At 39.5% G+C, this 27,841-nt stretch overlaps 1 protein-coding gene across 4 annotated transcripts; it reads right to left on the bottom strand.

The window, feature by feature from the left end:
* Window positions 1–2,683: 2,683 nt before the first annotated feature.
* Window positions 2,684–24,380, bottom strand: LOC143279678 (uncharacterized). Of its 4 annotated transcripts, none has more exons than XM_076583755.1 (5): window positions 24,185–24,380; window positions 14,802–15,535; window positions 13,503–13,592; window positions 11,288–11,464; window positions 2,684–9,373 (listed from the first exon to the last, which is right to left on the bottom strand). In XM_076583755.1, exons 1-5 carry the CDS (start codon window positions 24,201–24,203, stop codon window positions 9,158–9,160), a joined length of 1,236 nt encoding a protein of 411 aa, XP_076439870.1. In that variant the 5' UTR covers window positions 24,204–24,380; the 3' UTR covers window positions 2,684–9,157. The 4 variants fall into 4 exon arrangements, with proteins under 4 accessions (XP_076439870.1, XP_076439872.1, XP_076439874.1 ...); XM_076583757.1 differs by lacking the exon at window positions 24,185–24,380 and adding an exon at window positions 22,111–22,213; XM_076583759.1 differs by lacking the exon at window positions 24,185–24,380 and adding an exon at window positions 22,120–22,193.
* Between the last annotated feature and the right edge of the window lie 3,461 nt (window positions 24,381–27,841).

Below are 27,841 nucleotides of genomic sequence, written 5' to 3'. Positions count from 1 at the left end.
AGAGCCACTATGGCAATGGGTTAAAAAATGGGGATGAGAAAGCCAAAATGGCAATAGTTTAAAGAACGCTGAGGGGAAGAGCCACTATGGCAATGGTTTAAAAAATGGGGATGAGAAAGCCAAAATGGCAATGGTTTAAAGAACGCCGAGGGGAAGAGCCACTATGGCAATGGCTTAAAAAATGGGGATGAGAAAGCCAAAATGGCAATAGTTTAAAGAACGCTGAGGGGAAGAGCCACTATGGCAATGGCTTAAAAAATGGGGATGAGAAAGCCAAAATGGCAATAGTTTAAAGAACGCTGAGGGGAAGAGCCACTATGGCAATGGCTTAAAAAATGGGGATGAGAAAGCCAAAATGGCAATAGTTTAAAGAACGCTGAGGGGAAGAGCCACTATGGCAATGGCTTAAAAAATGGGGATGAGAAAGCCAAAATGGCAATAGTTTAGAAACACATAGGGGAAAACCAATACAGCAATATAGTTTTAAAACACCATGGGGGAAAAGGTCAACGCGGCAATAATCTAAAAATAACAGGGGGAAAAACAACATCTTAAGATTTACAAAAAAAACCCAAAACACCCCCCCACCCCCCAAAAAATCCCACACTGGGGGAAAATCTTTGACAACAGTCTACAAAAAAAGCACAATGGGGACAATCCAATATAGTAAAAGTTCAGAAACACATGGGGGGGAAAGTCAGTGTGGCAATAATCTAAAAATAAAATAACAGGGAGAAAATTTAATATGATAGTTGTTTTAAAACACTGGGGGGAGGGGGGGGGGGGGGGGGGGGAGCCAAAATGACAAGTCTATCATGAATATTAAACAAATAAATAAATAAAAAAAAAAAATTATAGGGACAAGCCAATATGGCAATAGTTAAAAAACACAAAAGGAAAAAACCACTATGGCAAAGGTTAAAGAAGATTGGGGGAATAACCAATATGGCAATGGTTTAAAAACACTGGGGGAACAGCCAATATGGCAATGGTTTAAAAACACTGGGGGAATAGCCAATATGACAAGTTTATGATAAAAAATAAAAGAGGAAAAGCAAACATGGCAATGGTTTAAAAACATAGAGGGAATAGCCATTATGGCAAGGTTTAATTAAAAAAAATAAAGGGGGAAATAGCCAATATGGAAATAGTTTAAAAACACTGGGGGAAAGCCAATATAGCAACAGTAAAAGGAAACTTCGGGGGAAAGTCAATATGGCAATGCTTAAAAAATGTTAAAAAAAACAAAAAAACAACTGGCCCCCCCAAATAAAAACACTAATGGGGAAGAGCCAATATCTCGACAGTTTAAAACCCTTACAAGGAAAAAGCCAATAAGGCAATACTTGAAAAACACTTTTGGGGGAAAATGTTACGTGGCGAGGGTTTAACAACTCTTGCAGGAAAATCTATTGGCATAGGTTTAAAAAAACACTATGGAGAAAAAACCAACATGGCTTTAGTTCAAAAACACAATCAGGGAGAAAGGCAATAATTATGGCAAATGTAAAAAAAAAAAAAAAAAACAAGAAAAACAAAAAGAGACTTGGAGGGAGTGGGGGGGAGGCAATCTTTTGGTGGAGGTTTAAAAATTTGGAGGAAAAGCAAATATGGCAACTGTAAAAAAAATAAAAAATAAGAACAAAAACATGAGGGAGAGGTTGGGGGGGAATCCGGTATGGCAATAGTTTAAAAACAACTGGGGAAATGCCAATATGGCATAGTTAAGTTTAAAATAAAATAAAAAAGAAAGAAAAAAAGAAAAGAAATGGAAAGCCAAAATGGTAAAAGTTAAAAAATAAGGGGTGTGCGGGCGCAGGAGTGGGGTTGGGGGAGAATGCCAATAGTTAGTTAAAACCAGGAGGAAGCCAATATGCCAACAGCTAAAATATACTGGGGGCAGTGGCACTAGTTCAAAAACACATGGGAGTGGAGCCAAAAATATGGCAACATTTTGCAAACACTCAGGGGGAAAACCAATATGGCAATAGGTTTAAAACAGGCGTAGGGGTGGGGGAACCAATATAGCAATAGTAAATAAATAAAAAATAGATTTAAAAAACCCACTTAAGAGCCAATGTGGCAATAGTTAAAAAATATAGAGGAAAGCCAATATGGCAAAAGTGTGAATTAAGAACATAACAGGAAAAGAGTCAATTTAGAAACAGCTTAAACACACTAAGGGGGAGGTTCATACAGCAAACGTCTCAAAATACTATGGAAAAGCCTAGATGGCAATAGTTTGAAAACACTACAGCCTACTGGAGAGGGAAGCCCATATGGCAACAGCTTAAAAACAGCAGGGGAAATACCAACAAGACAATAGTTTGAAAACACTGGAAATCCAGTCTTTGGTATTACTGCACATTCCTCATCTTGTTTGTGCACTGTTTTGTTTGTTTGATCTGCAATGTATTTTGTTTGTTCAAGTTTATTTGGCGCTGTTTTGAAAGCCTAGCTTCAACAGGGCAATGGTGGACTGGAATGGGAATAAAAGAAGAAAATGGTAAGAAAACACACACACATACACACACATACATGCCTGCATACAAACACACCAATGTTGAACAAAAATAGAAGAAAAAAATTGAAGGAAAAATGTAAACCAAATGAAAATGAACAACAGAAATGAGTGCACATAAAGACAGAGAAAGAGAAATAAGAAGATTAAACAAACAGTTAGCAGCATTTGTACAATATACAATTTTATTTTCTCCTCATCATCACACTGTCTGCTTCTTCACTTTCAGCTTCAGACATTTTTTCCTTTTCACTCACACACACACACACACAAAACACCACATACACACACACATCAGCAGTAATCCATGAGTAAATATGGGTGAAGACATGCAACAATACATTCCTGGTTTATATCAAGCCTGCTAACTATCAATAACACAGACCCCAAAATACAAAATAGAGTAAAGGTTTTAAACACAATCATCAGCAATACTGTCAACAATATCTGACTGTAACTGAAACCCAGAACTTAACACCAAACTCTTTATCATCCATAGTACAAAAAGAAAGATTGAGTGGAACAATATTATACCCATCGAATATGACAAGAAGTGGTTATCCAGGCAATTTCTTCATGATTTGGCACCAAGTGTGAAGTGTTTACTTGGAATGCATACACTCTCCCATTCATGCTCCAATGCACAGGACCCAACAGTGTGTGTGCAGCTTAGCCAGTTATATAGACAGGTCATGTGGTCACCAAGCAAGTTGAGTGATACTGTATCACACATCTAGGCAATAAATGTATATCAATTTACCAGTAAGCATATTTCTAGGCAAGAAACAAGGAGTTAAAAAAGGAAGTGCAAGAGTTATCATAAAAAAAGCCCAGGGATACAAATCACACAATATATGGCTCACAGTTTCAAGCATTACTTAACTGAATGACACAGTATAAAAAGAAAAAAGGTGTACAACATATAGGATTAAATAAAACATGGATATGACATGCATTTACATGGCAAGATAAAAGTGTAGACAATTTACCACTCCAGTTTTTGTCTTCACACACACACATAGATATAGATATAGATATATATCATGTAAACAAATATGTACATATACATACACGTGTACCGGTTAACCTGACACAAGTCAAGCTTCTTTTTGACACGTGGTCAAAGGTTTCTGAGGGCTGAATTTGATGATGAAACATTGGTATAATGCAACAGTTGCATGCAGCACGACTGTGTGAAAGTACAACTCTCACATGTAGTGATGTAGGTGATGTATTTTGCATCCCTGACAGCATTACCATAAATAAAACCACTTCTATTTTCATGACACAGTAATCTCTCATGAAAAGTATTTATCAAAGATCACATATATATCACATGACAACCTGATGACAGGCAAGGAGGTAAAACATTTTGACTGGGAGTTTAAGTTTGTTTCAAAGCATACATGCTGATCTGTACACATACTGCACGCACTACATCTGTTTTTTCTTGTGAGTTTCAGTTTTAGTTTGTTTCTAAGAGGAAGCAGGCAAGATGATCCATAATGCACAACATCCGTTTGTTTTTTCAAAAACGTTGATGCCTGACCTATGCAGAAACCTAATGCGCTGGTTATGACTTCAAAGCCGACCAAATACTGCATGGAAAAAATGTCTAAAATATATGTTTCTTTTTTTTTTTTTTTATAACACAAAAGTTAAATGAAATAAAACAAATAAACCAGATATACAAACAAGTAAATAAACTGAAACAGAATACAAACTGAAAATATGTACAGAAAGCAAGTGTTCAAAATATAAAACAAAATTCTGGAAATGCGAACCGGGAGAGATAAATCGTCAAAGCTTATCTCCACGTTATTATCGTTTACTTATCTTTGTTGCTTATTGCACTGCTGACCAAACTCAAATCTACAAAGCTTCAACAAGACAAAATTAAAACAAAAACATTACTGTATCAACATTATCACACTATTTACAGACACTGAACTGACTGGCAAAGTTTCAATCCAAACAGAACTGACTGGAAAAGTTTTTAGTAAAAACAGAACTGACTGGAAAAGTTTTAGTAAAAACAAAATTGTCTGGAAAAGTTTTAGTAAAAACAAAATTGACTGGAAAAAGGTTAAATTCAAACAGAACTGACTGACAAAAGTTTCAAACCAAGCAGAACTGACTGACAAAGTTTCAAACCAAGCAGAACTGACTGACAAAGTTTCAAACCAAGCAGAACTGACTGACAAGCAGAACGGACTGACAAAGTTTCACACCAAGCAGAACTGACTGACAAGCAGAACGGACTGACAAAGATTCAAACCAAGCAGAACGGACTGACAAGCAGAACTGACTGACAAGCAGAACGGACTGACAAAGTTTCAAACCAAGCAGAACGGACTGACAAAGTTTCACACCAAGCAGAACTGACTGACAAAGTTTCACACCAAGCAGAACGGACTGACAAAGTTTCACACCAAGCAGAACTGACTGACCAAGCAGAACTGACTGACAAAGTTTCAAACCAAGCAGAACTGACTGACAAAGTTTCAAACCAAGCAGAACTGACTAACAAAGTTTCAAATCAAACAGCTGCTCAGCAAGCCAGACCACAAGGTGACCCAAGTGTATGCTGCACCCAAGTGGTGTGTACAAGTCTGTGTCACCATGTAATAACTGGCAGGATATCAAACCAAGCATCAGCTTTCTGTTTCTTCTGCTGCATGTGACTGCGTGTTTCATGACACAGATGTTTCATCGTCTAACTCAGCCCTCATCACTGGGTGTAAACATTCAACAGTTTGGTCACACTAACCTTTCGATTTCTCCCCATTATGGAAAACAACTGAGCTGCCTGTCTCTATCCCATAGTTTTTTTAATTTTTATTTTAACCACCTTTAACTCAACATCTTTAACCAGACAAAAAAAGTGAAAAATACGACATAACTTTAGTGAATTTTGTTCGTGTTTCAGAATTTGCAATTTAAATAAATTAAGCAGGCAAGAATAATCTAATAAGCAAACAAGATTATTAACGTTTGCTATGTACCGGTATGTATGAATAAACTTAACTAGGCTATCAAACAGTCTAAGCAACTGAGTCAAAAGTGTGTTTATGTTGGAAAAACAATTTAAGTGGTAAAGTAAATGTCTGACTTGGGTCCTTCGGTTCTCCAACATGCAGTGTGTAAGGGCAGGTATCATGCCCCAGACCAGTGATGTCCTGATTGATGGTCTGTTCTGTGCAGGGTGGGCATTCCTGTCAGTCTTTACTGGCAGTCTACAACAGTCCATTGAGTCTGTTGGGCACTGAGCACCTCAGCTCTTTTTTCTTTGCTTTTTTTTTTTTTTATATCTTCTTCTTCTTCTGTCAGTCTGCTACAGTGTACCTCAACTCTTTATCTTTTTACCTTCTCTCAGTAATCTACAGTGCACCTCATTATAATTTTTTTTTTTTTTTTAAATTATTATCCTTTTTTTTTTTCTCAAGGCCTGACAAAGCGCATTGGGTTACGCTGCTGGTCAGGCATCTGCATGGCATATGTGGTGTAGCGTATATGGATTTGTCCGAACGCAGTGACGCTTCCTTGAGCTACTGAAACTGAAACCGAGGACTGCACTGGAGCTGAACACTCTTTGCAATTACTTTATTCATTTTTCTTTGTCCCCCCTTATTTATCCATTTGCTTATTTCTATTTATCATTATTCATTCATTTAATGACTTATCCATTTACTTGCCTATGTATTTCATTTCACTTTTTTTTCCCTCAAGGCCAGACTAAGTGCGGTGGGTTACACTGTTGGTCAAGTATCTGCTTTGCAGATGTGGTGTAGCGTATGTATGGAGGCAGCGACGCCTATTTAAGAAACTGAATTGAGCTGATCTGAACTGTCTTTCCTTCAGGTTTTGTTCCAAATCAAAATGTTTTTTCCCAACAACATCTGTCCATGCTCACTTCTTGGCGTCAGCTGACTGATCACTTTGGACATAAAAACACTGGCTGAGAACTGGGAGCAAACTCCACAGAGGAGTTTGTCCTCTTCTGATGAAAAATGTTTCTGCTTTTTGAAAGTGTTGATTGTGGTTTCACAGAGGTGGTTTTTTGTTGTTGTTGTAATTCTCTGAAAAGCAGATTGCAGGAGTGGTGACACCTTAAAAAAAGAAAAAGAAAAAAATACCATAAATCTTCATACCTGCTATTTTATCAGTAGTGTAAAAAAATATATTTAGAAAAAGAAAAGAAAAAAAAATCATATTCTTAACTATAACAACAGTTCAAAATTAGACCCAATTAATCAGAACAGTTTACAACCTTAATCTGAATAGGTGGTGTTGGGTTTTGAATCTAGAGTTCTCACATCTTTGGGATAAAAGTCTGATGTAAGTAACTGGCAAGTTCCTATTCGGTCTGCCATTGTCTTGCTTCATCAAGTTAATCTTCTGGATTGTACAGCAGAGTTTAGACAGGTACTAAACTCAATTCACACACCCACACACATACACACTCTCTCTCTTTCACACACACACACACACACAATTAACAAGTGTTATATATTATTTTCCTTTTCTTTTCATAATCTTTTATCAGTCACTATCAACAACTGGGTAAATTACACAAAAGAAAAATGTTTTAATTTACATATTAACTGTATTTACAATCGTTTTTAATAGAAGCATCGCACAACTGTACACATTTACTCAAAGGTAAGATAAATTATACATAAGCACTTTTATCAACTCTCACAAGCCACTAACTTCAACACACTTCAGTCCAACAAATCGTAAGAAAAAAAAAAAAAAGGAATAAAGAGAACATAAGTAAATGCACGATACTTTTTTGACATCATGCACTGATTGAGATTTCGACAGGTACCATGACTCATTTTCACTTTGTCCACAAAAGACATTGAACTGACTCACTGAAGTGAACATCTGTTGCGCAGGAGCAGTTCTTATTACTTTGATGTTTGTACTCAGCTTGAACATGTTCTGCTTTCTGACATTTCAGTCCAACCTTTGTCATGTTTATGTGGGTGCTGGACTTGACTGCAGACTTAGAGACAGTGTGGTGCGAGTGACAAGCTTTGGAGGAACAAATGATTTCCAATCAAGAGTTATACCCACTTTCAGTTTCAGCTTCAACGAGGTGTCAAAGCTTGTAGACTATATCATATATACTACACATCTGCTTGGGGGAAAAAAAACAAACTTGAAGACGTTGATGCCTAATCTGTGCATAAACCCACATGCTGATCAGGCTTTGGCAGTCTATGCTAGGTTTGTGTCTTGTTATGAACCACTTAAATATAACTGGTCAGATGGCTTCAGCCGCACTTTCATTGATGCAAACATTATATTGAGAAAATTTGCTGATTAAGAAACTTTAAACAAAAGAAAAATAAAATAAAAACCTCAACAAATTTTACATCCCCACCACCCTGGCCTTCCTCCTCCCCAAGTACTTCAAACTGAAGGAAAACAATCCTTAACAGAATTCATGTCCCAGGATTCAGCCATACTGCATAAACACTACATTCACGATTTAAGACAGACCGATATTTGCTGGCAATACCAATACCAGGCTGGACTGTATAACAATAGGTTTGGCCATACTGAAAGATGAGAATAGTTCTTATGAGTACAGTACATTGTGAAAGTTCCAATGAGTACAGGCCAAACATCTGCCCCCCCTCCCCATCCCCCAAGAGCAGATCTGGAGTAGGGATCAGTCTGCACACTTCATCACCTCCTTGAAACTGAAACAGATCTGAAGGAACAGATCACTCAGGCAGATGACATCTGACTGTAGGGGCACACTCAGTGTGAAAGCTGCCTGTCCTCTCCCCTGTAACCAGCCCCTCGAGAACACAAGCCTGCAGTTCTGCAGAAACCCAGGATTTGACACACAACCCATCCACCGGGAGGAATCTGGTGTACAGTTCTACTGTGCACCACGCCAGCGACTCTTCACACAGTCAAGGAAAAAAGAGGACGACAAGTACAGTCCAAACATGAGACTGTCTGTCATAAGGACATAGCAGGATTAAGCACCTAGCTGTTCATGTGCAAAGGAAATACTAGAATATGTCTCTGTTCATGATTTGGTGAACAATGTGAGACGCTTTACACTGTGAATCAGAACCGATTCAAAAAATGATTACTGTCCACAAAACTGAACAGACACAAATCTGAAAACAGATTAACTACCGAGTATAAATACTTCAAACTGACACTCCTTTACTGACCCAGTCTGCTACAAGTAGCACATGGCACAAACACAAACACATGCACACATATACAACCACATAAATTCATTGCCATTTGAATTTGTCTAAAATCAATAAAGAATGAAAGTCACTGTACAGAAAACCCAACAACTTCTGACTTGTAAAGAAATACTGAAATCGCACACTCCAATACCCAACACATCTGTGAACACTTTCCTTTCTTTGGTTATCTTAACCAGAAAAAAACAACAACGAACACAAAAATTTCAATAGCCTTTCAAACCTTCCTCTGTTACAGTACTTTGTAGTAACAAACTCAACAACAAAAACCCTTTAGGAATACTTCATAAAACACTACATATCATACACAAGCTGTTACACAGAAAACACAAGGAGTTACATCTGACTCGGGTTTGCTGAATCTTGTGCTTTTTGTTCAGTATGGCTCTCTTCACAGCGAGTTTGTCCGTGGTCCTCCGTTCAGCTCAAAGTCCTTGGCCGACTGGTAAGGTTCGATCTGCCACTCGGTGTTATGAGAGATGAACTTGAGACACAGTCTGTAGATGGTGTGTCTGGCTTTGATCTCCACCGTCATGGCGATGAAAAAGGACACGAAGAACATGATGCCGCACGCCAGGGTGATGATCTCCTCCATCGTCAGCTCCACCTGGAACAAAGGGAAACAATCATTCTTTATATAGACATATATGTTATTGATTTCTAAAAAAATATTCTTAGAAATATAAACAAAAATGCAAATACGAAAAAACAAAACAAAAAAAAACAACAACATTGTACTGCTACAACAGGCAAGTTTGATAACGATACAAAAAAAAAGATCATTTCATCGAAAGTGAATCATGTCTGCTCTGACTAAAACATACCCATGATCACAGGGAGCTTATTGAAACTTTTAATTTCATGGCAGTGACATTAAAAAGTTTTAATTTCAGCAACAATACATAAAACATTTTTTCAAACCTCAAAATGACAATGGCTTGAATCATCCCAATGAAGCCATTGTTCAAATTACTGCAACATGAGAAAATCAACACACAGAACAAATGTTTTAGTTCCAGAGCTGCAGCACTGGCCACAGCTAATAACATGGTACACATAGAAATAAAAAGACCTCTAGACAATGGTGCAATCATACTGTTGTCTGAAAAACATTTCACAGACCTCTGCACACCAGTGCAAACATGTCATACCCAGTGTCACTTAACCCGGAGAGCGCAATGAGCCACGATCGTGGCTTTCCCGGTAAAGTGCGATGGGCCACGATCGTGGCTCTGTTTACATAAGGTCCGACATCGTACGGCTATGCTCGGCAGCCTTCGTAAAACTGCCTCGTTCTGGTGTTACTGCCTCCCTGCTTGTGTTTGCACAAACTTTGACCGAGTTTATAAGTCCAGATCTTCGTATTTTTTGTAAACAATGAGTGACACTGAAGTTGACAAAGCTCAGGAAATGAGTGACCTTGTCACTAGTGATGATTCATTTGCTGACAGGGATTCTGGTGAAAACGGCTTTGTTATTTTGACACTTGGGCATGCTGGCTTGCTTGTTGTTCATTCAGTTTTGTGTCTCCAGCCACAAAAACTGGGGGGTGGGTGATGGGGGTGGGGAGGGGTGGTAAAGTGGGTTAGGCATGGGTCTATTGTGATTTCTTGACCAAATCAAGCTAGAAAACTGGAAATTATTTTGATTTGAAGCATTCTTGCTGCTTTTGAAAGCAACATGAGCTAAAAGAAAACATTTATTTCTGTTTTTGCCTGTGATTGCATAAAGTATTGTAGATGTGCGCGTGCGTGGCGTCGGTGGGTGTGTCTCAAACAAATAATACAGTGCTTATAATTTCATTTTTTCAGTTATATTCATTTCATGATTCTGCAGCCAGAACATTTTCTGCACAGTTTAATGCCAATTTTGAGATTTTGACTCTATAAAAGATGTGAAAATACCTATAAACATTGTGGTTGACGTTTTTGGAAAACAAGTTTGCAAAATTTGTTGTTTATATCCTGTGGAATATCTCCAACTACTTACAAGGTACAGCCTTTTTCTTACTTTTATCTGATTCTTCATTCACTCTACTTTCCAAAAATGTATAGGTTTACCTATTTATTCTTACTGATAAGCATACAAATGCCCCAAATCAGAGCACAGGTAGCGGAGGCAAACTATCCCTTTGTTTTAAGCATGATTTCTGTAAGTATGTTTTATTATATCCAGCACTTTGAGGGTTAAAATGCCTAGAAAATACTCAATTTTACACAGATTTATATGCATCAATGAAATCATCACTTTAAATGCCTGGAAATACCTACTTTTTACACAGGTCTACATATGCACCAATGCAGGGATGTCATACCTGGTGTCAATTTTAATACCTGGAAAATACCTAAGTATACACAGATCTATATTCACCAATGCAGACGTGTCATGCACATTTTACACAGCTCTATATTCACCAATGAAGACATGTCATGCGCATTTCACACAGATCTACATTCACCAATGCAGACATGTCATGCATATTTTACACAGACTTATATGCACTAATGCAGACATGACATACCTGGGCATCACTGCTATTGTTGGAGCGCCGAGGCAGCTCTTGCAAATGTCCCTTGTCTGAGAGGAAGCAAAGGATGGTGGCCACGGCACACGTCACCATGACCAGCAGGTTGAGGAAGAACACACTGTGGAGGCATTTGTCGCGCTTCGACACTCGGGGCATGCGCCAGTGGGTGAACTGAAAATTAGTACATAACCACAGTACATAATGAATGAACAAATTTACCTGAAGTTTTCAATGAACTTGCAGTCTGGATTAAGATTAGCCAAATTTGTCAAGAGTAACTCAGCAGTCTTCACTGTGTACCCACACAAACTTGCATGCAACGCAACACAAAGAGACTATCATTTAAACACACACACACGCTGTCACATACACACACGCAGGAATAACATAGTGCCTTCTGCATTCTTCATATATTTACATCAAAGACTGAAAGAGTAAGATGAGTCAACAGGTGAAGCTCCTAGTCCCACTAATGCAGTAGTCTCCATATCTGTTATTAATGAAAAATTTTTCTATAAAAAACACAAACATACATAAAAATTTCTGACCACAGATTGGACTTCATAACAGATATCTCAACTTTCTGTAAAATATACCATTTACATAATCATGTTGGCTGACATGTCATTGCTGTCTCTTAACCCTCAAAGTGCTGGATATAACAAAACATACTTACAGAAATCATGCTTAAAACAAAGGGATAGTTTGCCTCCGCTACCTGTGCTCTGATTTGGGGCATTTGTATGCTTATCAGTAAGAATAAATAGGTAAACCTATACATTTTTGGAAAGTAGAATGAATGAAGAATCAGATAAAAGTAAGAAAAAGGCTGTACCTTGTATGTAGTTGGAGATATTCCATAGGATATAATTAACAAATTTTGCACACTTGTTTTCCAAAAACGTCAACCACAATGTTTATAGGTATTTTCACATCTTTTACAGAGTCAAAATCTCAAAATTGGAATTAAACTGTACAAAAAATGTTCTGGCTGCAGAATTATGATATGAATATAACTGAAACAATAAAATTATAAGCATTGTATTATTTATTTGAGACACACCCACCGACGCCACGCACGCGCACATCTACAATACTTTATGCAATCACAGGCAAAAACAGAAATAAATGTTTTCTTTTAGCTCATGTTGCTTTCAAAAGCAGCAAGAATGCTTTAAATCAAAATAATTTCCAGTTTTCTAGCTTGATTTGGTCAAGAAATCGCAATAGATCCATGCCTAACCCACTTTACCACCCCTCCCCACCCCCATCACCCAGCCCCCAGTTTTTGTGGCTGGAGACACAAAACTGAATGAACAACAAGCAAGCCAGCATGCCCAAGTGTCAAAATAACAAAGCCGTTTTCACCAGAATCCCTGTCAGCAAACGAATCATCACTAGTGACAAGGTCACTCATTTCCTGAGCTTTGTCAACTTCAGTGTCACTCATTGTTTACAAAAAATACGAAGATCTGGACTTATAAACTCGGTCAAAGTTTGTGCAAACACAAGCAGGGAGGCAGTAACACCAGAACGAGGCAGTTTTACAAAGGCTGCCGAGTATAGCCGTATGATGTCGGACCTTATGTAAACAGAGCCACGATCGTGGCCCATCGCACTTTACCGGGAAAGCCACGATCGTCGCTCATCGCGCTCTCCGGGTTAAGACTGAGAGGACAAGTAAAAAATGGGTGGGGGGATGGGGGAGGAGGGTTAAAATAAGGGGGTGGGGTGTTCCAAGGACAACTAAAAGTTATGAGAGTTTTTAGCTCTGCCTAAAAGTGACACACAAGTGCGTGTTACTCCAGGATTTTTCACTTATTCTTTTTTATTCTGGAGCTGTGACATAATTAACTTATATACAGAAGCACCTTAAAGATAAATCAAGGTAGATAAACAAAACTGATGAAAGCATTAAGCAGAAATAAAACTGAAGACAAGGACCAGTCTGGCTGACTATGAATTGCTGACAATAAAAATAATAAAAACTGATTTGTCTGGTGCATCATCTACTTATATGTAAATCAGCTCTAACACCACATGCAATGTACAGAAGTATGCTGTAAATCATTCCATACTGGATCAAACTTTGAGATCAGATTCAAGCAAAAAATGATTGAAAGCAAAGTGATAAATGCTTTAACGAAAACTGATACAGTGATAGATTGCTTTAATACAAACTGATACATTTTCCATCGCAAACACTTACCTTGAAACGCTTGTGACGAATATACTCAAAGTGGCACAGTTCACATCTTGGAGTCTTCTTTGTTTTTCGAGTTGAGATTTCAATCCATTTCTGAAAAAAAAGCCCATCAATCAATATCAGATCTTAAACTAAAAAATCAAAACCCCAAAACCAGTCATGATGAAACAACATGAACCAAAACAAAACAAGGGAGCTCTAACTGTATCAGCTTTAACTCAGGGCTGTGGTCTTCTGGTCCCATTGCTTTAGCTGGATAAACCACACAGTAAAATTACTATAAAAAAATCTACTTTTGTATTTAAGTCACACACACACACACACACATCCACTCCCACAAAGCAAGCACGCACCCACATATAATGAAACTCACACACACACACACACACACACAAACACATGCACAATGTTTGCCTCTCTCTCCTGCCCTGACCAGGTAGAACTCCACTACTGAAAAGAAATTTCAATGTTGAAAGTATTCCTGGAAACTTCTGAAACTTGGCCAAGTTTGTGTGAGGAAGGGGTGGGGTTGGAGGTTGGTGGGAATCCAACAGTCTTTCTTCTGTCAAAACTGGGGATCAGTAGTAAACTCAAGTAAAACCTAAAATATATCACATATGGATTTTACTTTTTAGCAAGTCCTTCCACATGACACACTGTCCAACAAAGACAATGTGTTTGCATTCGCTGTGCTCAATCAGTGTATGGAACAATGAGATGACTTAAGTATTAGAAGCCAAGGATCAAAACTCTGTTAATTATGTCTGTAATCAGAAGATAACAGTGCATTCTGCATCACTGTTTCTTTCTGGATTTTTTTTCCTTCTGATTATCGGACTATATACAGGCTGCCAATAAGCAGTTATCTATAACATGAGCAAAACACTGCATCTCCCCCCCCCCCTCCCACTCCCCGCATTTTTGACAAGATGTTCTTCTCTTCTGGATCAGTGCACTCCAGTTAATCCAGCTATTAATTTTGTTCATTACAGAATTTACTGCTCTAACAATATCAAATTAATCAACCATCAAACAATCACCCACTCATTCAATCCCTCTCTCAACCAATCAGAACATCATAAAGTAAACAAACAAGTAAACAAGAAAATGAATCAAATGTACACAAAATCTAGAACTGTGGACTCATACAAATATGATTCACTCACAAACCAATTTTGTTTCACCATCCACACTCCTCACCCGTTCCGAACACTTCCACAGAGAAGACAAACATCTATTTGTAACTGAACACCAACCCCAGCTGTGGCACACATGCGTCATGTGAACATCGGGCACACTCACCAACAGACAGAGATAATGCACAAATTTCATTGTCCCTGAGCAGCGACAGGGAGAAAACAGAAAGTCCTCTTTGTCGCCCGGCAGCTGGCAGATTCTGCACACCGGCAGCAAGTCTGTTCCTGCGTCTGAGTCTGGGGCTTTGAACTTCTTGTTGACCAGGGGTGTGGACATGGCGCTGGCCAGACTCCGCATGCTGGACAAACAACTGTGAATACCGTTGTCAGAACCATCCATCCCAAAACTGTCCATCCCAAACCCCAAGGGGACAGCGGGGTGTCCTGCCAACAGAGGTAGCGGTAACAAGGGATCTTCTGTGGGAGAATCCGGAATGGGAACTTGAACGAAAGGCGTTTCCATCTCCGATATGTCCTGGATGGAGAAAAAGCGTGGGTCCATCTGGGAAAAGTCCACGGAAGAGAAAACAGAAGAAGCTGTCCGGGTCAGGTCCAGACGTGGCAACAGGGGCGTCTCTGGCCGCGACTTGCTGGGCGACTGGAGCTGTGGCGGAGGGGAAGACGCCGGGAGGGTTTCTGCGTCAGAGAAATCCTGGGCAGCCCCTCCGGTGCTTTCCCCACCCTCTTCCCCCTCTTCGTCAGAGGCATCCGTGGTCTCTGGAGGGGGCTCTGGCTCCGAGGGAACTGGAGTCTCTGGAGGAGACACTGGGGTCTCTGTTCGAGGTGACGCACCAGCCTCGACTCGGTTCTCTTCTACCTCACCGTCCATCTTTCTCACAACTGAAACAGACAGGACAAAAATATGTTGGTTTTTTCCCACCCCACTTTTGTCTGTTTCTTACATGACTCTTCTCTTCCCCTTTCATACTGCATGCCTATGTTCTTGTTTTTTGTGTGGGTCTTGTTTTTTCCAGTTTAAGCACAATACTTTTGTCTGTTATCTGTATTTGCTGACTCTAGCACTGATCTGCTATTTTCTAACAGTATGCACTAAAATCATTAAAAAAAAAATTCTATAGTTGAAGTTTTTAGCTTTTTTAATTTATTAAAGTATAATATGACCAGAAGTGAACATACTTTCAATTACCAGTAAACAAAGCACAAGCAGAGCTCATATTTTGTGAGGCATGGTATGCAAACTCAGAGATCCTTCAACCCCTGTACTGAAGTAAATTAATGGAAGTGTGCATAATTGTGTTAGTGTGTGTGTGTGTGTGTGTGTGAGAGAGAGAGAGAGAGAGAGAGAGAGAGAATGAAAATATTATGGTAGATTCAACAGGTCACAAACTCATTCAAATGGTATGCATCATATATAAAGTTATAAACATAAGAAAACTAAACAAGTATCTAATAAATCTTATCAATCATGTCATGTAAACAATTACTACTTTGTTTCATGATTACATGTACATATATGTATGTACACCCATCTTTTCTGAGCTTTGTTAACTAAAAGCAAAGTACAAATACTATCAAGGAGCCTGCTATTCTGAGTCACTGAAAGGCTCAACAAGGCTCAGCAATCCGAACAGGTATGGGCAGATGGAATGTTAGCATGGTATTAGCTCCTTTCAAGTTGTCAGGTTTTGTGGTTTTGAATTTGCTGTTTGTGTGTTGTTGTTTTTTCCCACCTACAAGCCCCAACTTGAAAAGTACCCATAAAATCAAACTGATGATTGTGGGTACCAAACCAAAGATGAAGAAAAATAAATCCAAATGGTCACTGAACCTGGCAGAATGAATGTTGTTGGAGATACCTGTACAAAAACATGTCAATTGTCAGTGAACATCTGACAAACCTATTTATTTCTCGTGCAATTATATGGATGCAGTTCTGCTTCTGGTGATGATTTATAGTTCAATATCTCAAACATTTTTTTGTCTTTCTCTTTATATAATATATGCCAATGAAAATAAGCCTTTAAAAGCCTGCACTTTAAAATGCCACTTTTATACATGCATATCCTCTGTTCCATGATTTTACCATTCACAATAAAATGCAAATGTAGACAATGCCATTCTAATATAGAGCTTGACACCAGACCATGAAAATATCAATGTTCCTTTTCTTTGTACTATACTCTGTAATGTTTGTACTGAAGTCCATTATGACCCATTTTCTGTGTGTGTGTGTGTGTGTGTGTGTGTGTGTGTGTGTGTGTGTGTGTGAGTTCTCAATACTAGTTTCTGAAGGAAGTGCCACTGTGCTTGGACATATCCATATATGCTACACACCTGTTAGGCAGCTGCCTGACAGCAGCATAACCCAGCGTGCTAGTCAGGCCTTGAGTGCATGAATATATGTATGTAATTGTATATATGTCTGGATTTCATCAACACAATATTCCAGAGGATAACACTTTTGTTGCTGTGGGTTCTTTTTCAGTGCACTAAGTGCACACTGCACACAGGACTTGGTCTAACTCAACTTTTACACAATACCCCCAGATATTCAGATAACTAGCTGAATGAACAAGTCAATGCACTTTTAAATACTTATACTTGATACTTGATTCTTGTGGTGTAGAAGGCCTAACAGGCCTGTTCACCATTCCAGGAAAAAGAAATTAGACTGTGTGTGGCATGCATGGCACAGACTAGTAGTAACATTCTGGGTCATAGAGAGTCAGTACACTCCTCCAATTCGCATCCAGCCTGTTTTTAGACGTATTGACGGATGAGGCGGTTACAACACTGTCAGGAAGGCTATTCCAGACTGTGACGACACGTTGGAAAGTGGTTGCTCCTAACACAGAGTGCAACAACAACACACACAAATGAATGTTCTTTTTTATAATTCAGTTCATGGGTCCATTACTAACTGTTATTTTATGTGGATTCTGCGACTCCATTACAAACTTATATTTCATGTGAAATCTGTGACTATGACAACGAAAGAGAGGACATAATTTCATTTTGTGAGCAACAACTCAGTTCCACGTTTGTTTCCAATTCATAAATTAACCATGCCTTTTCACACAAACACACACTCGATCATTTTCAATTGGAAAGCTGTATTTATTTTATTTCCATTTTAATCTATTGCTTTTACAGCGTTAACGAAGAAGAAGAAAAAAAAATATATATATACCTACCATATCCGATCACAGCAGAGAAAACACTCGACCAGAGAAATAGAGCCACATACAACACTCAAACCACTAGCCCTCTCAAAATTGGCAAAATGCGCACACGAATTCTAAACATATTTTGAGGGCAAGGCTGCACTGTGTCACACTAACATTGTGATGACCGACTTTCTCCTCTTCCCCTCCCCTTTCCTTTCCTTCCCCAGCACTGGGGTTTCTCCATCAGTGTAAGGCCAAAGTCCGGGATTCTCCCAGCAGCCATTATCAAGCCCAAGGTCAAGGTGACTTGTGCATTCGCCAAGCACCAATGCAGAGTCGCAAAAAAGCTCCACTGTCTAACTTGTGGCTGATACACGAAGCCCTGACCCCAGCCAGTTCATATAATTATTTTTAGGGTGAGAATATAAAGGAGAGGGTGGGAAGAACTGTTATACATCATGCTGAGAGTTGCGAGAGTTTAAAAAAAAAAATAAATAAATAAATATATATATATATAAAGTGGTGGATACGCGAGAGTGAAAAATCTCTTTTTGTCCAATAGACTGACCGAGGCAGAGGATAAAATAATGGGGGTGAAGCAATGTCCTGGTTGGAGGATGCAATGTGCTTCAGTGTTACCCTAGCAGCTGTGGTACTTTTAACACAAGAATGTGCACATATTACATGTATGACGCTTACACTGCTGGTCTAACTGCTTACCCTGCTGGTCTAACTGCACACGTGGATGGAATACGGCACAGGGGAATGAAAAACATTAAAGATACGAGCTCACAAGAAATACTATTGATTACCAATGACATCACTCAACACAACATACATCTCACACCTCCCCTCACGCATACACACACAAATATTTTTTTTTTTATAAATCTCAAATCAAAACAGCCTGAACAGCAAGCTGTGTAATTGTCATGACATTGTCCTGCTATTCTCTCTCATACACACATTTGATGTTTCATGACTGGTCACTGCTAAGCCAAGTTTTCTTAAGGTTTTGTTGCTGATATCCACTAAAGCTATCATACAGTTTAATGTCTCTGACCTGCAACTGAAAAATGTACACAACTGTATCTCAGCTGCTTCATCTGTGTCCAGGAATATCTTCATAATTATTACAAAGTAGTGGCTCCCTCCTTTACATTTTCAATGGACTTCCAGTTACTATCTTGAATGATTTGATGCCCCTCTCTCCTAACGTCCCTTCCCTTCATACACAGTTTCAATGAGACCTGAATTGAAAGCATGCAGACTGATCCATATACACTACAAGACATCTCTAAAAAAATTACAATAAAATGAATAAATAAATAGCACACACTTTATATATATATATATATATATTACTTATCCGAAAGATTTATACAAACTTTATATACTTATCCGAAAGATTTATGCAAACTTTATATATATATATTACTTATCCGAAAGATTTATGCAAACTTTTTTTTTAAATATGGAAATGTATGTTTTACAGCACTTGCTTCCCCCCCCCCCCCCCCTCTCTCTCTCTCTCTCTATCTCTCTCTCTCTATATATATATATATATACACACACACACATAATAGAGCTAGAGATAGACAAATTGATATATATATGTGTGATTTTGCACCACCTGGAGTATTTCAATCTGATGCTCTCTGTGGAAATTGACCCTCATCAAGGTCTCAATAAACATGGTCATGAAAAGCCAGGTTTCATTAATTTTCTAATTAATCTTTTGTGATGTTTTTTCTCATCAGCTGGTGTCTTTGTCAAGGGCAATCACTCATGCTTATACCACTCACGCACACATGCACACGCACACACATGTGCAAATACAATGTCACAGTTATGACTCAGCAGAGCTATTTCACATAATTATGTATGTTTGTATGATGCTTGTGTGTGTGTGTGTGTGTGTGTGTGTGTGTGTGTGTGTGTGTGTGTGTGTGTGTGTGTGTGTGTGTGTGTGAAAACTCTAATTAAACCCTCACAAATATAATATCCATTATCTGTATACAAATTTTCACACGCATTCATTAAAAAAAAAAAATGAACCAGTGCCTTGGTACAGTCAATAAAATAGTACAATACTGGTTCACAATTTGGCATTTACAAATATAATAATTTCTGCTGCATAGAACCCCATCAGAAGTTGTTTAGTTCAACAAAATTCACTCTGACAAACATGAACATGTTTATAATAAAGTGTCTCTTGTCCTACTGAGGTAACATTCAAATGAGGCCAGATGTGCTGGTGTTCAACTGAACCCCCAAGGTTGTTTTGGTATGTCAGGTGTTTTCTTTTGTTTTTTAATCACACACAGACTTAAGAAACTGTTGATGACCATCCCTGCCCATTCCCTATTTCAAATGACTGGCACATGTAATGGTCTTTGTTTCATAATATAATGCTTATCGAAGGTCATCCCTATTAAATTCATTAACTGAATTTCGCATACTTCTTTGAAAAAATTATCTTTACAAGGTTCTGTTTCCTTTGCTAAACTGAGCTGTGTGGTACCAAGCAAACAGTGACAGTGCCTACACAAATTATGTCTGGTACTAGTGGTAGAATTCTGGCTGTGTTCCACCACAAATAATCCAGCATATATGTACTGACAAATACAGAAATTATACTACACTTGCACAAAGTTCTGCCTTAAACAGTGTTAGTATTGTTCCAAACCTTGAACAGTTATTATTAACTAATTAAGGCCATGGGTCACCATAAAGGTTTATATGTTTAAAGTGGTCATGCTAACAACAATAAAACTATTGATACATCTTTAACAACTACATTAGATTATATTCAAGTTTCAACACAACTGAGTTAATAAAGCAACATTGAAACTACTAAGACCTAGATTGTGTGTTTATACAACATATTTGTTATTGCTGAGTTTCCATGACAAACTGTAGTGCTGTTTTACTGTTGTTCCCAAAATAGTAAAAATGCAAATGATAAACAGCATAGAATCAATTATTTTTCACACTCCAATAAAAACAACTTAATCATAATTAACACATGTATTAAATATATGACAACATTAACAAGCACACTAACATACACACTTAACACTGTCACACACACACACACACACACACACACACACACACACACAAACACTCACAGTAATCTACCCTCTTTCTCACTTAAAAACAATTTATAGTTAACACATATATGTCAACACTGACAAGCACACACCAACATACGAACCTTTTCTCTCTCTCCCTCACACACAAGACGCACACAAACACACAAATGTTCTCAAACACACACTTGGTTACACACACTGACACACACTGCATGTCTTTGTCATAGACAAGGGTTGAAATAAAAAAAATGAATTCAGAAAATGTGGTTATGGTATAGTCCAGTGAAAAAAAACAAAAAACCTGGCTGCAGAAATATCATACTGATAAATGGAATTGATCTAAAGTTTGATGTGTGTGTGTGTGTGTGTGTGTGTGTGTGTAAAAATCAACAGGAAGTGAAATTATTGCAAGAAATCCCAATATCAACGGGCAAACACTTCATCACTAAAAATTTGATTTGGGCACAGTGTGTAATGTCCTGAAAACTGGTTCAACCATGATAATCGAAATGAGTGCATCTTTTAAATATAGGCCCATAGGTGTAGGGCTTTTGAAAATTCTGTGGAATTTTTACTCTAATGCTCTTCTCTGTACTTGAAGGCAATCACAATACAAACTAATACTGTGGTATACAACAGTCACACATGATCCACTACTAGTATGTCAACCATTTTGAGTGAATGTGTATGATCCAGGTAGCCATTATTTCTGGGCAATTACATGAAGCCACCCACACACGCAGTGGGTATCAAAGCAACATACTCGAAACACTACCTAGCACAACGTAATATTTCGTGCCATTTGGTAACCACCAGAAATGGTACACACACAATAATTATAAGATTCATCCACAACCAACAACACATTGTTGGTGGGCGGAGAACGTCTAAACTGCGCAGTCAACAACAAAAAATCACAGTTTATGAAAATCATAACATCTTCCATTCCATAATGGTTAACCGAGACAACTTAGCAGACGACTTAATTTTCAAAACAACTGCATGCATGAATTATCACCGAAATGAGATCGAAATACAAAACAGACCACAACGCGTTTCATTTTCAACACCTGCGACCATGTTGACAGACATAGACGGAATGGAAAAGCGTCGGTTAACAACGTGATAAGATTCCAGACGAAACCGTTAAGCTCTTTGTTGTGAAATAATCTCCTTTCGTTCGTCTTACCAGACTGACCGTGTCCTCAACAGCACTGTAGTGACCTCAAGAGTAATGCCGTAGCACACAGCCACTCGCTTCTTCTACTCGATCCAACCAGTTTGGCAATGCGATCACATGACCCAGAAATGTTTACTATGCTGGTCACATGACCACTGCGTGCGGCAGCGGGGTGATGCACAAACGCACGCAACAATGAAATTTAGGGGGGGGAGGGGAAGCGCTGTGCACGAGCGTAGGTCATGGCAGTAGTTTTATCTGACGTTTGAATGAATCAAGTGTGGACTGGTTTTTATTGTATTATCATAATAATCACGACGATGTTCGGCTTATCTCTTTGGATATCATATCATATCATATCATATCAAGGCGTGCAGGCCTGACGAGGCCTTTTGCCCGCTTGATGTGGGGAAGAAAAAGAGAGTCCCCACATATGTCTGATGCATTTTTCAACATTGAGTGCGCAACTTTTATTAAAAGTCTCGTCTTGCACCGACGACTGAACTCCAGCCTCCATTCTGACTCCGCGGCGGTACCGTGAGACATTGCGTAATAGACTGTTGCACAATGTGTGTGTGTGTGTGTGTGTGTGTGTGTGATCATAATGTCATCTCATGCCACAGTTCTGCAGTACAATGAAAAAGAAAAAGGAAAGCATATCATCGAAACATCAATACTGGAAGGATGATTATTCGACTCTCTGTCTGTCTCTCTCTTCGCGATGTGTATTTGATGAATAAGTTGTACGTTCGGGTTTTGGAATGTATCAAATTCTAAAGGAGGAAAAGAACCATCTGTTTGCCGGCAAGGGTGAAGCCGGAGACAAAAAAAATATTAAGCAAGGCGAATGGCTGATAAGGAATGACTCAGTGACAATCCAGCCCGGCACAAAAGGGTCAGTGTCCCTGTGAACTGGGTCACTGACCCAGACAGGTCGAGTGGACTTTTGCTGTCCTTCACACTGGCGAGTGGCCGCGCGTCGAGGGTCACGGGGTCCTGCCAGAGTAAACGGCCGCGCGACGGAGGCGATGCCGGAATGATTCACTTCTGTTCATTAGTTTATGATTACATAACTTGAATGTTCACCTGTCTCAGTGTTTGCTGGCCAGTGAGTTCATATGCTTCAACTTTCATGCTTTTAACTCAGTGAATGTGTTTCGCTTCAGTCTTGTGGAAAACTGATGTGCACGGTCGTGTGTTTTAGGACTGACGAGTGAACGAACAATGCCACAACAATTTCCTATGTCATTTTTTAAACCCCCACCCCCCAAAAAAAAGAAAGAAAGAAAAAAAAAAGAAGAAGAAAAAGGTGCAATAAAATCCTGTTTTGTCTTTGTCTCAAGTAAATCTATGTACATCTGACACTGATACTGTAGTGAATTAAAATCATCAGTTCAAACCTTCCTTCGCCAGAACTGAGTAATTTATTTGATGAATCATGTCACAACTTAAGTTTCAAAAGATAAACCGCGCCATTAGTCCTCCTACCTAGTTCGAGTGATGAACCGGTGCAGCAGGTGAGAACTCAGTTTGAGACTGCCGACTGCACCGATTCCGCCGTTGAATCTGACTAACTATGCCGGACTGACAGTGACACCGTAGGCAAAACAGTGGTGTACATGCCAGGCCTCTGGCCCGCGGCGCCGATACTGACATGAAATTTTCAACAAAATAATGTCTAAAGGTGCACACTTTTGACGGTTCTCGGTTTAACTGAGACATGTTTCTCCATCTCGAAAATCAAAAGGATCAGACTGATCTCAGCTCTTTACCACTGAGACCTATCTGACATCAGTAATCTGTCGTCGCTTCCGGTACAATGAATCCTCTCTGCTGATTCATGTTGAACTATGTTATCTAGCTGATGTAAATCTTCAAAACACACTTGACTGATTCTTGCCCGGCGAATCAGTTGTGGTATGATGCATGAGGGCCGGTCAGTCGTAAGGCTACCGGTATGCTCTCAACTGATATGATAATGTGACATGACTGATCTGTCTCTCTCTGTCTCTCCGTTCAAACATTATTCATTACACTGTGACCAACAACCCTGCACCTTCAATGAAACTGATAAACAACTTACCCAAGGTAGGCATACCCATCTGCAGCAACTCCTGGTCACGTGATATGTTCCCTCGGGTTCCACGCCACCGCGATGTCAACTACCAAAACGGCGCACACTGTTTGACGTCTCTGCATCAAACTTTGGATTCTCACAATCATCAGCAGCAACAGCAGCAGCAGTCGGGTCCACCAATATCAGTCATCTGAATTCAGGGTTCGTCTTTCAGTCCCATATATTGCGTGCTTTTCAAACTTTTTTCTCCCCCACCCCCACCCCCGGGCCGTTTTGAACCTTTGTATCTTTCTAAATGACGTGCGTGATGTGCCAATTTAATGCCCTGCTGTGATTTGGGCCAAGCGTGCGTGTGTATGCTGCACAAGAATTAAAATTTGAATCACATTTTTCTTCCAGTTGTCCTTCAATGACACATTCAGCATTGCTTTACTGGGAGAGACAGGTGTGCAGGAGAGGAAAGGGAAGTAAGGGGTTAAGGAAAGAGGAAGGGTAGCGGCCGGGAAGAGACCGACATGAGGTGGAGGATAAGGCCGAGTGCAAATGGTGTTCATCGGGTAGTAAATGAAATCCGAATACAATTGTGATTCCGGCCTCCGTGCATACACATCTTTGTACTTGAGTGTAGGCATCCTGGTTGACTTTTGCAAGACAAACCTCCGTTTTCTTTTATTACTTGTTATTAATGATAACTGTATGATAGTCTGTCGTGTTCGACCACTGATGACCATCAGAACAGCAGAGTAGGTTACTACTGTCCCGACTGACTAATTGGGCTAGAATTTGTTAATAGTGGACAGTGTCTTAATTATAATGATAACTAAACTGCAAGTCCGTGATATACTACATCGGGCATTAAAACTCAGTCTAAAGCACACACCGGCTGCACACTGGGACACAGATACAGACACAGACACACACACACACACACACACACACACACACTGACACACACACACACAGAGTGTTTCGCAGCACGCGAAAACCCGGCTTAAGTCGGACTTTATCATTTTTTTACATTTATGTACTTTCAGAATTTTTCTTCTAAGCGGTTCACTAAGTCTGTTAGTTCTTGCTCGTGACCAGCTAATCCGTCAATATCATCAGCGAAGCGCAAGTTTGTGATTGTTCGCCCTCCAATGCTCACTGTTCCTTCATGTTCTTCTAGTGCTTCTATGGAAATCAGCGGGGAAAAAACAAAAGTGATGACAAACAGCAACTTCACATCAGAAATCAAAATCAAAGACCAGAAACTTGAAAATGTTCACAGAATCAAATATTTGGGATCTATCGTGACAGACGAGGGATCAAAACGAGAAATACTGTCAAGAATTGCCCAGACCACAGCCGCAATGACCAAGCTCAAACCCATCTGGAGAAACAGAAAAATCGCCATCAGTTCCAAAATCAGACTGATGCGCTCTCTGGTCATGTCAATCTTCTTATATGCATGCGAATCATGGACCCTCACAGCGGACTTAGAGAGAAGAATAAGAGCTGTAGAAATGAGGTGCTTCCGAAGACTCTTAGGCATCTCATACAAAGACCACATCACGAATGAAGAAGTCAAGAGACGCATCCGCAATGAAATCGGGCCCCATACTGACCTTCAAACACTCGCCAGACAACGAAAACTGAAGTGGTTTGGTCATGTCACACGCTCCTCTGGTCTTGCTAAAACAATCTTACAAGGCACAGTGAGGGGAGGAAGAAGAAGAGGCAGACAAAGGAAGAGATGGGAGGACAACATTCGAGAGTGGACAGGCATGGAGCTGAGAGACACCCTGAGAGCGGCCGAGAGACGCGAGGACTGGAGAAAGGTGGTTGACAAAGCTTCGAAGGCGCCCCAAAGGATTCGGAATGTGAGGGATCGGTGACGGTGACTTTCAGAAAGTTACCCAGTTTTCCAAGCGAAAACGTATCCTTGCGTCCTTCTTCGATCTTACTAAAGCTTATGACTGAGTATGGCATAGCAGACTGTTATTTATGCTGAAACAAATTGGTCTGTCAGGTCATGTTTATGACTATGTTAAATCCTTTTTAAGTGGGAGATATATAGTGGCAAAAGTGGGAGAAACTTTATCAACCTCTAGGCCTATAAACATGGGAATCCCGCAGGGTTCCATTATTTCTCCATTGTTGTTCAACATTATGCTGTATGATTTACACACATGTTTTTCATCATCTACCAAGCTGGCTCAATATGCTGATGATATTGCTATATGGATTCAGACATCCTTGAGGAAAAGGACAAGCCTACATTACATCAATTATGTACAGGAACATTTTCAGGGTGAACTCGATAGACTGAGTAGCCATATGCACTCTAATGGTTTTGAGTTTTCTGTAGAAAAAACACATTCGATCCTCTTTAATAATGGTTATAATCCCAGCAAACTACCACAATTTTTTTGGGGGGAGGAGATTCAGAATTCAGTTAACTATAAATTTCTACTATATGAAAAATGCACGGGTAATTTAATATTCTCTCTGTATTCTCAAACGAAGTCAAGAACGGCAAGTGGAGGAGTGATGTCATGGCACAAAGAGAGCAGAGTCAACTGCGACAGCGAATCAGTGTGTTAAAAAAAAAACACCAAAAACAAAAAAAACAGATAAAAAGACCACATTTGTGTTTGAACAAAAAATATTTCCCGTAATGCTGATAATCTTTTGAACTTCGCCTAAGTTAGATCCCAGATCAAAATAACTTCAGAGTTTATAATTACTTCAGTACTGCAGTCATTGAGTGTGTTGTCACATCATCGGCTGACGTCATTTCAGAAACGTCTCAGTGGAGTCAAATGCACATGCACTTCGCAACGTTGACTTAAGTGACGATCATGTATGCAGCCGGCAGTACCAACAGCGCATGCACCTGAAAACATTGAAAATACTACAGTTTCAGGCAGTTTCATGCTAAAATACTTACCGACAGCAAAGATAAGACTTCAAGGATGTGACACACACACACACACACACACACACACACACAGGACTAGTGCAAAAAGGAGGCCGCTTTTTTTTTCTTTTTAACTTAAAAATTTTTTTTTTATAATACTTTTTTTTTTTTCTGAAAAGGCCGCATTTGTAGCCGGTCCAGACATTTATACATCGGTCCCTCTCAGTCCCTACTGATGAAAGTTCTCAGGCATCGCGCTCTATTGGGAATTTATTTGGAACAGGAGGCGATGAGTCATCTTTTTACGAAGAGGCTGTCTGCAGTTTTTGACATGACATTCATTCCATGAACAGCATAGCACTGAGGGGAAGTGTAGCCCGCTAATACCGTGACGCAGCGGAGCTGGGTTGGAAGGGTGTCATTTGTCAGTGTGTGTGTGTGTGTGTGTGTGAGAGAGAGAGAGAGAGAGAGAGAGAGATTGTGCACGCCGCGCGTGCGTCCAGTCAGTGCGCACGCCGTAACCGGTGTGTGTGTGTGCCGTGTGTGTGTGTGTGTGTGTGTGTGTGTGTTATGAAAAAAGGTGTGTGTGTGCACGTGTGTTTGCGTGTTTATTCAAGTGTGTGTGTAGTGTGCGTATGTATGTGCGTGCGTGTGTGTTTCAGTGTTGGTGAGAGTAGAGAGAGAATCAGAGAGAGAGAGAGACTGATCAGTCAATGCCGGGGGTCACGGTAGGGGTGGGGGTGTCAGGGAGAGAAAGGGAG

Source organism: Babylonia areolata, chromosome 3 (assembly GCF_041734735.1).
Source record: "Babylonia areolata isolate BAREFJ2019XMU chromosome 3, ASM4173473v1, whole genome shotgun sequence".
Taxonomy (NCBI): domain Eukaryota; kingdom Metazoa; phylum Mollusca; class Gastropoda; order Neogastropoda; family Buccinidae; genus Babylonia; species Babylonia areolata.
The sequence above is the reverse complement of the archived record's forward strand: the minus strand, read 5'-3'. Positions and strand labels throughout refer to the sequence as shown.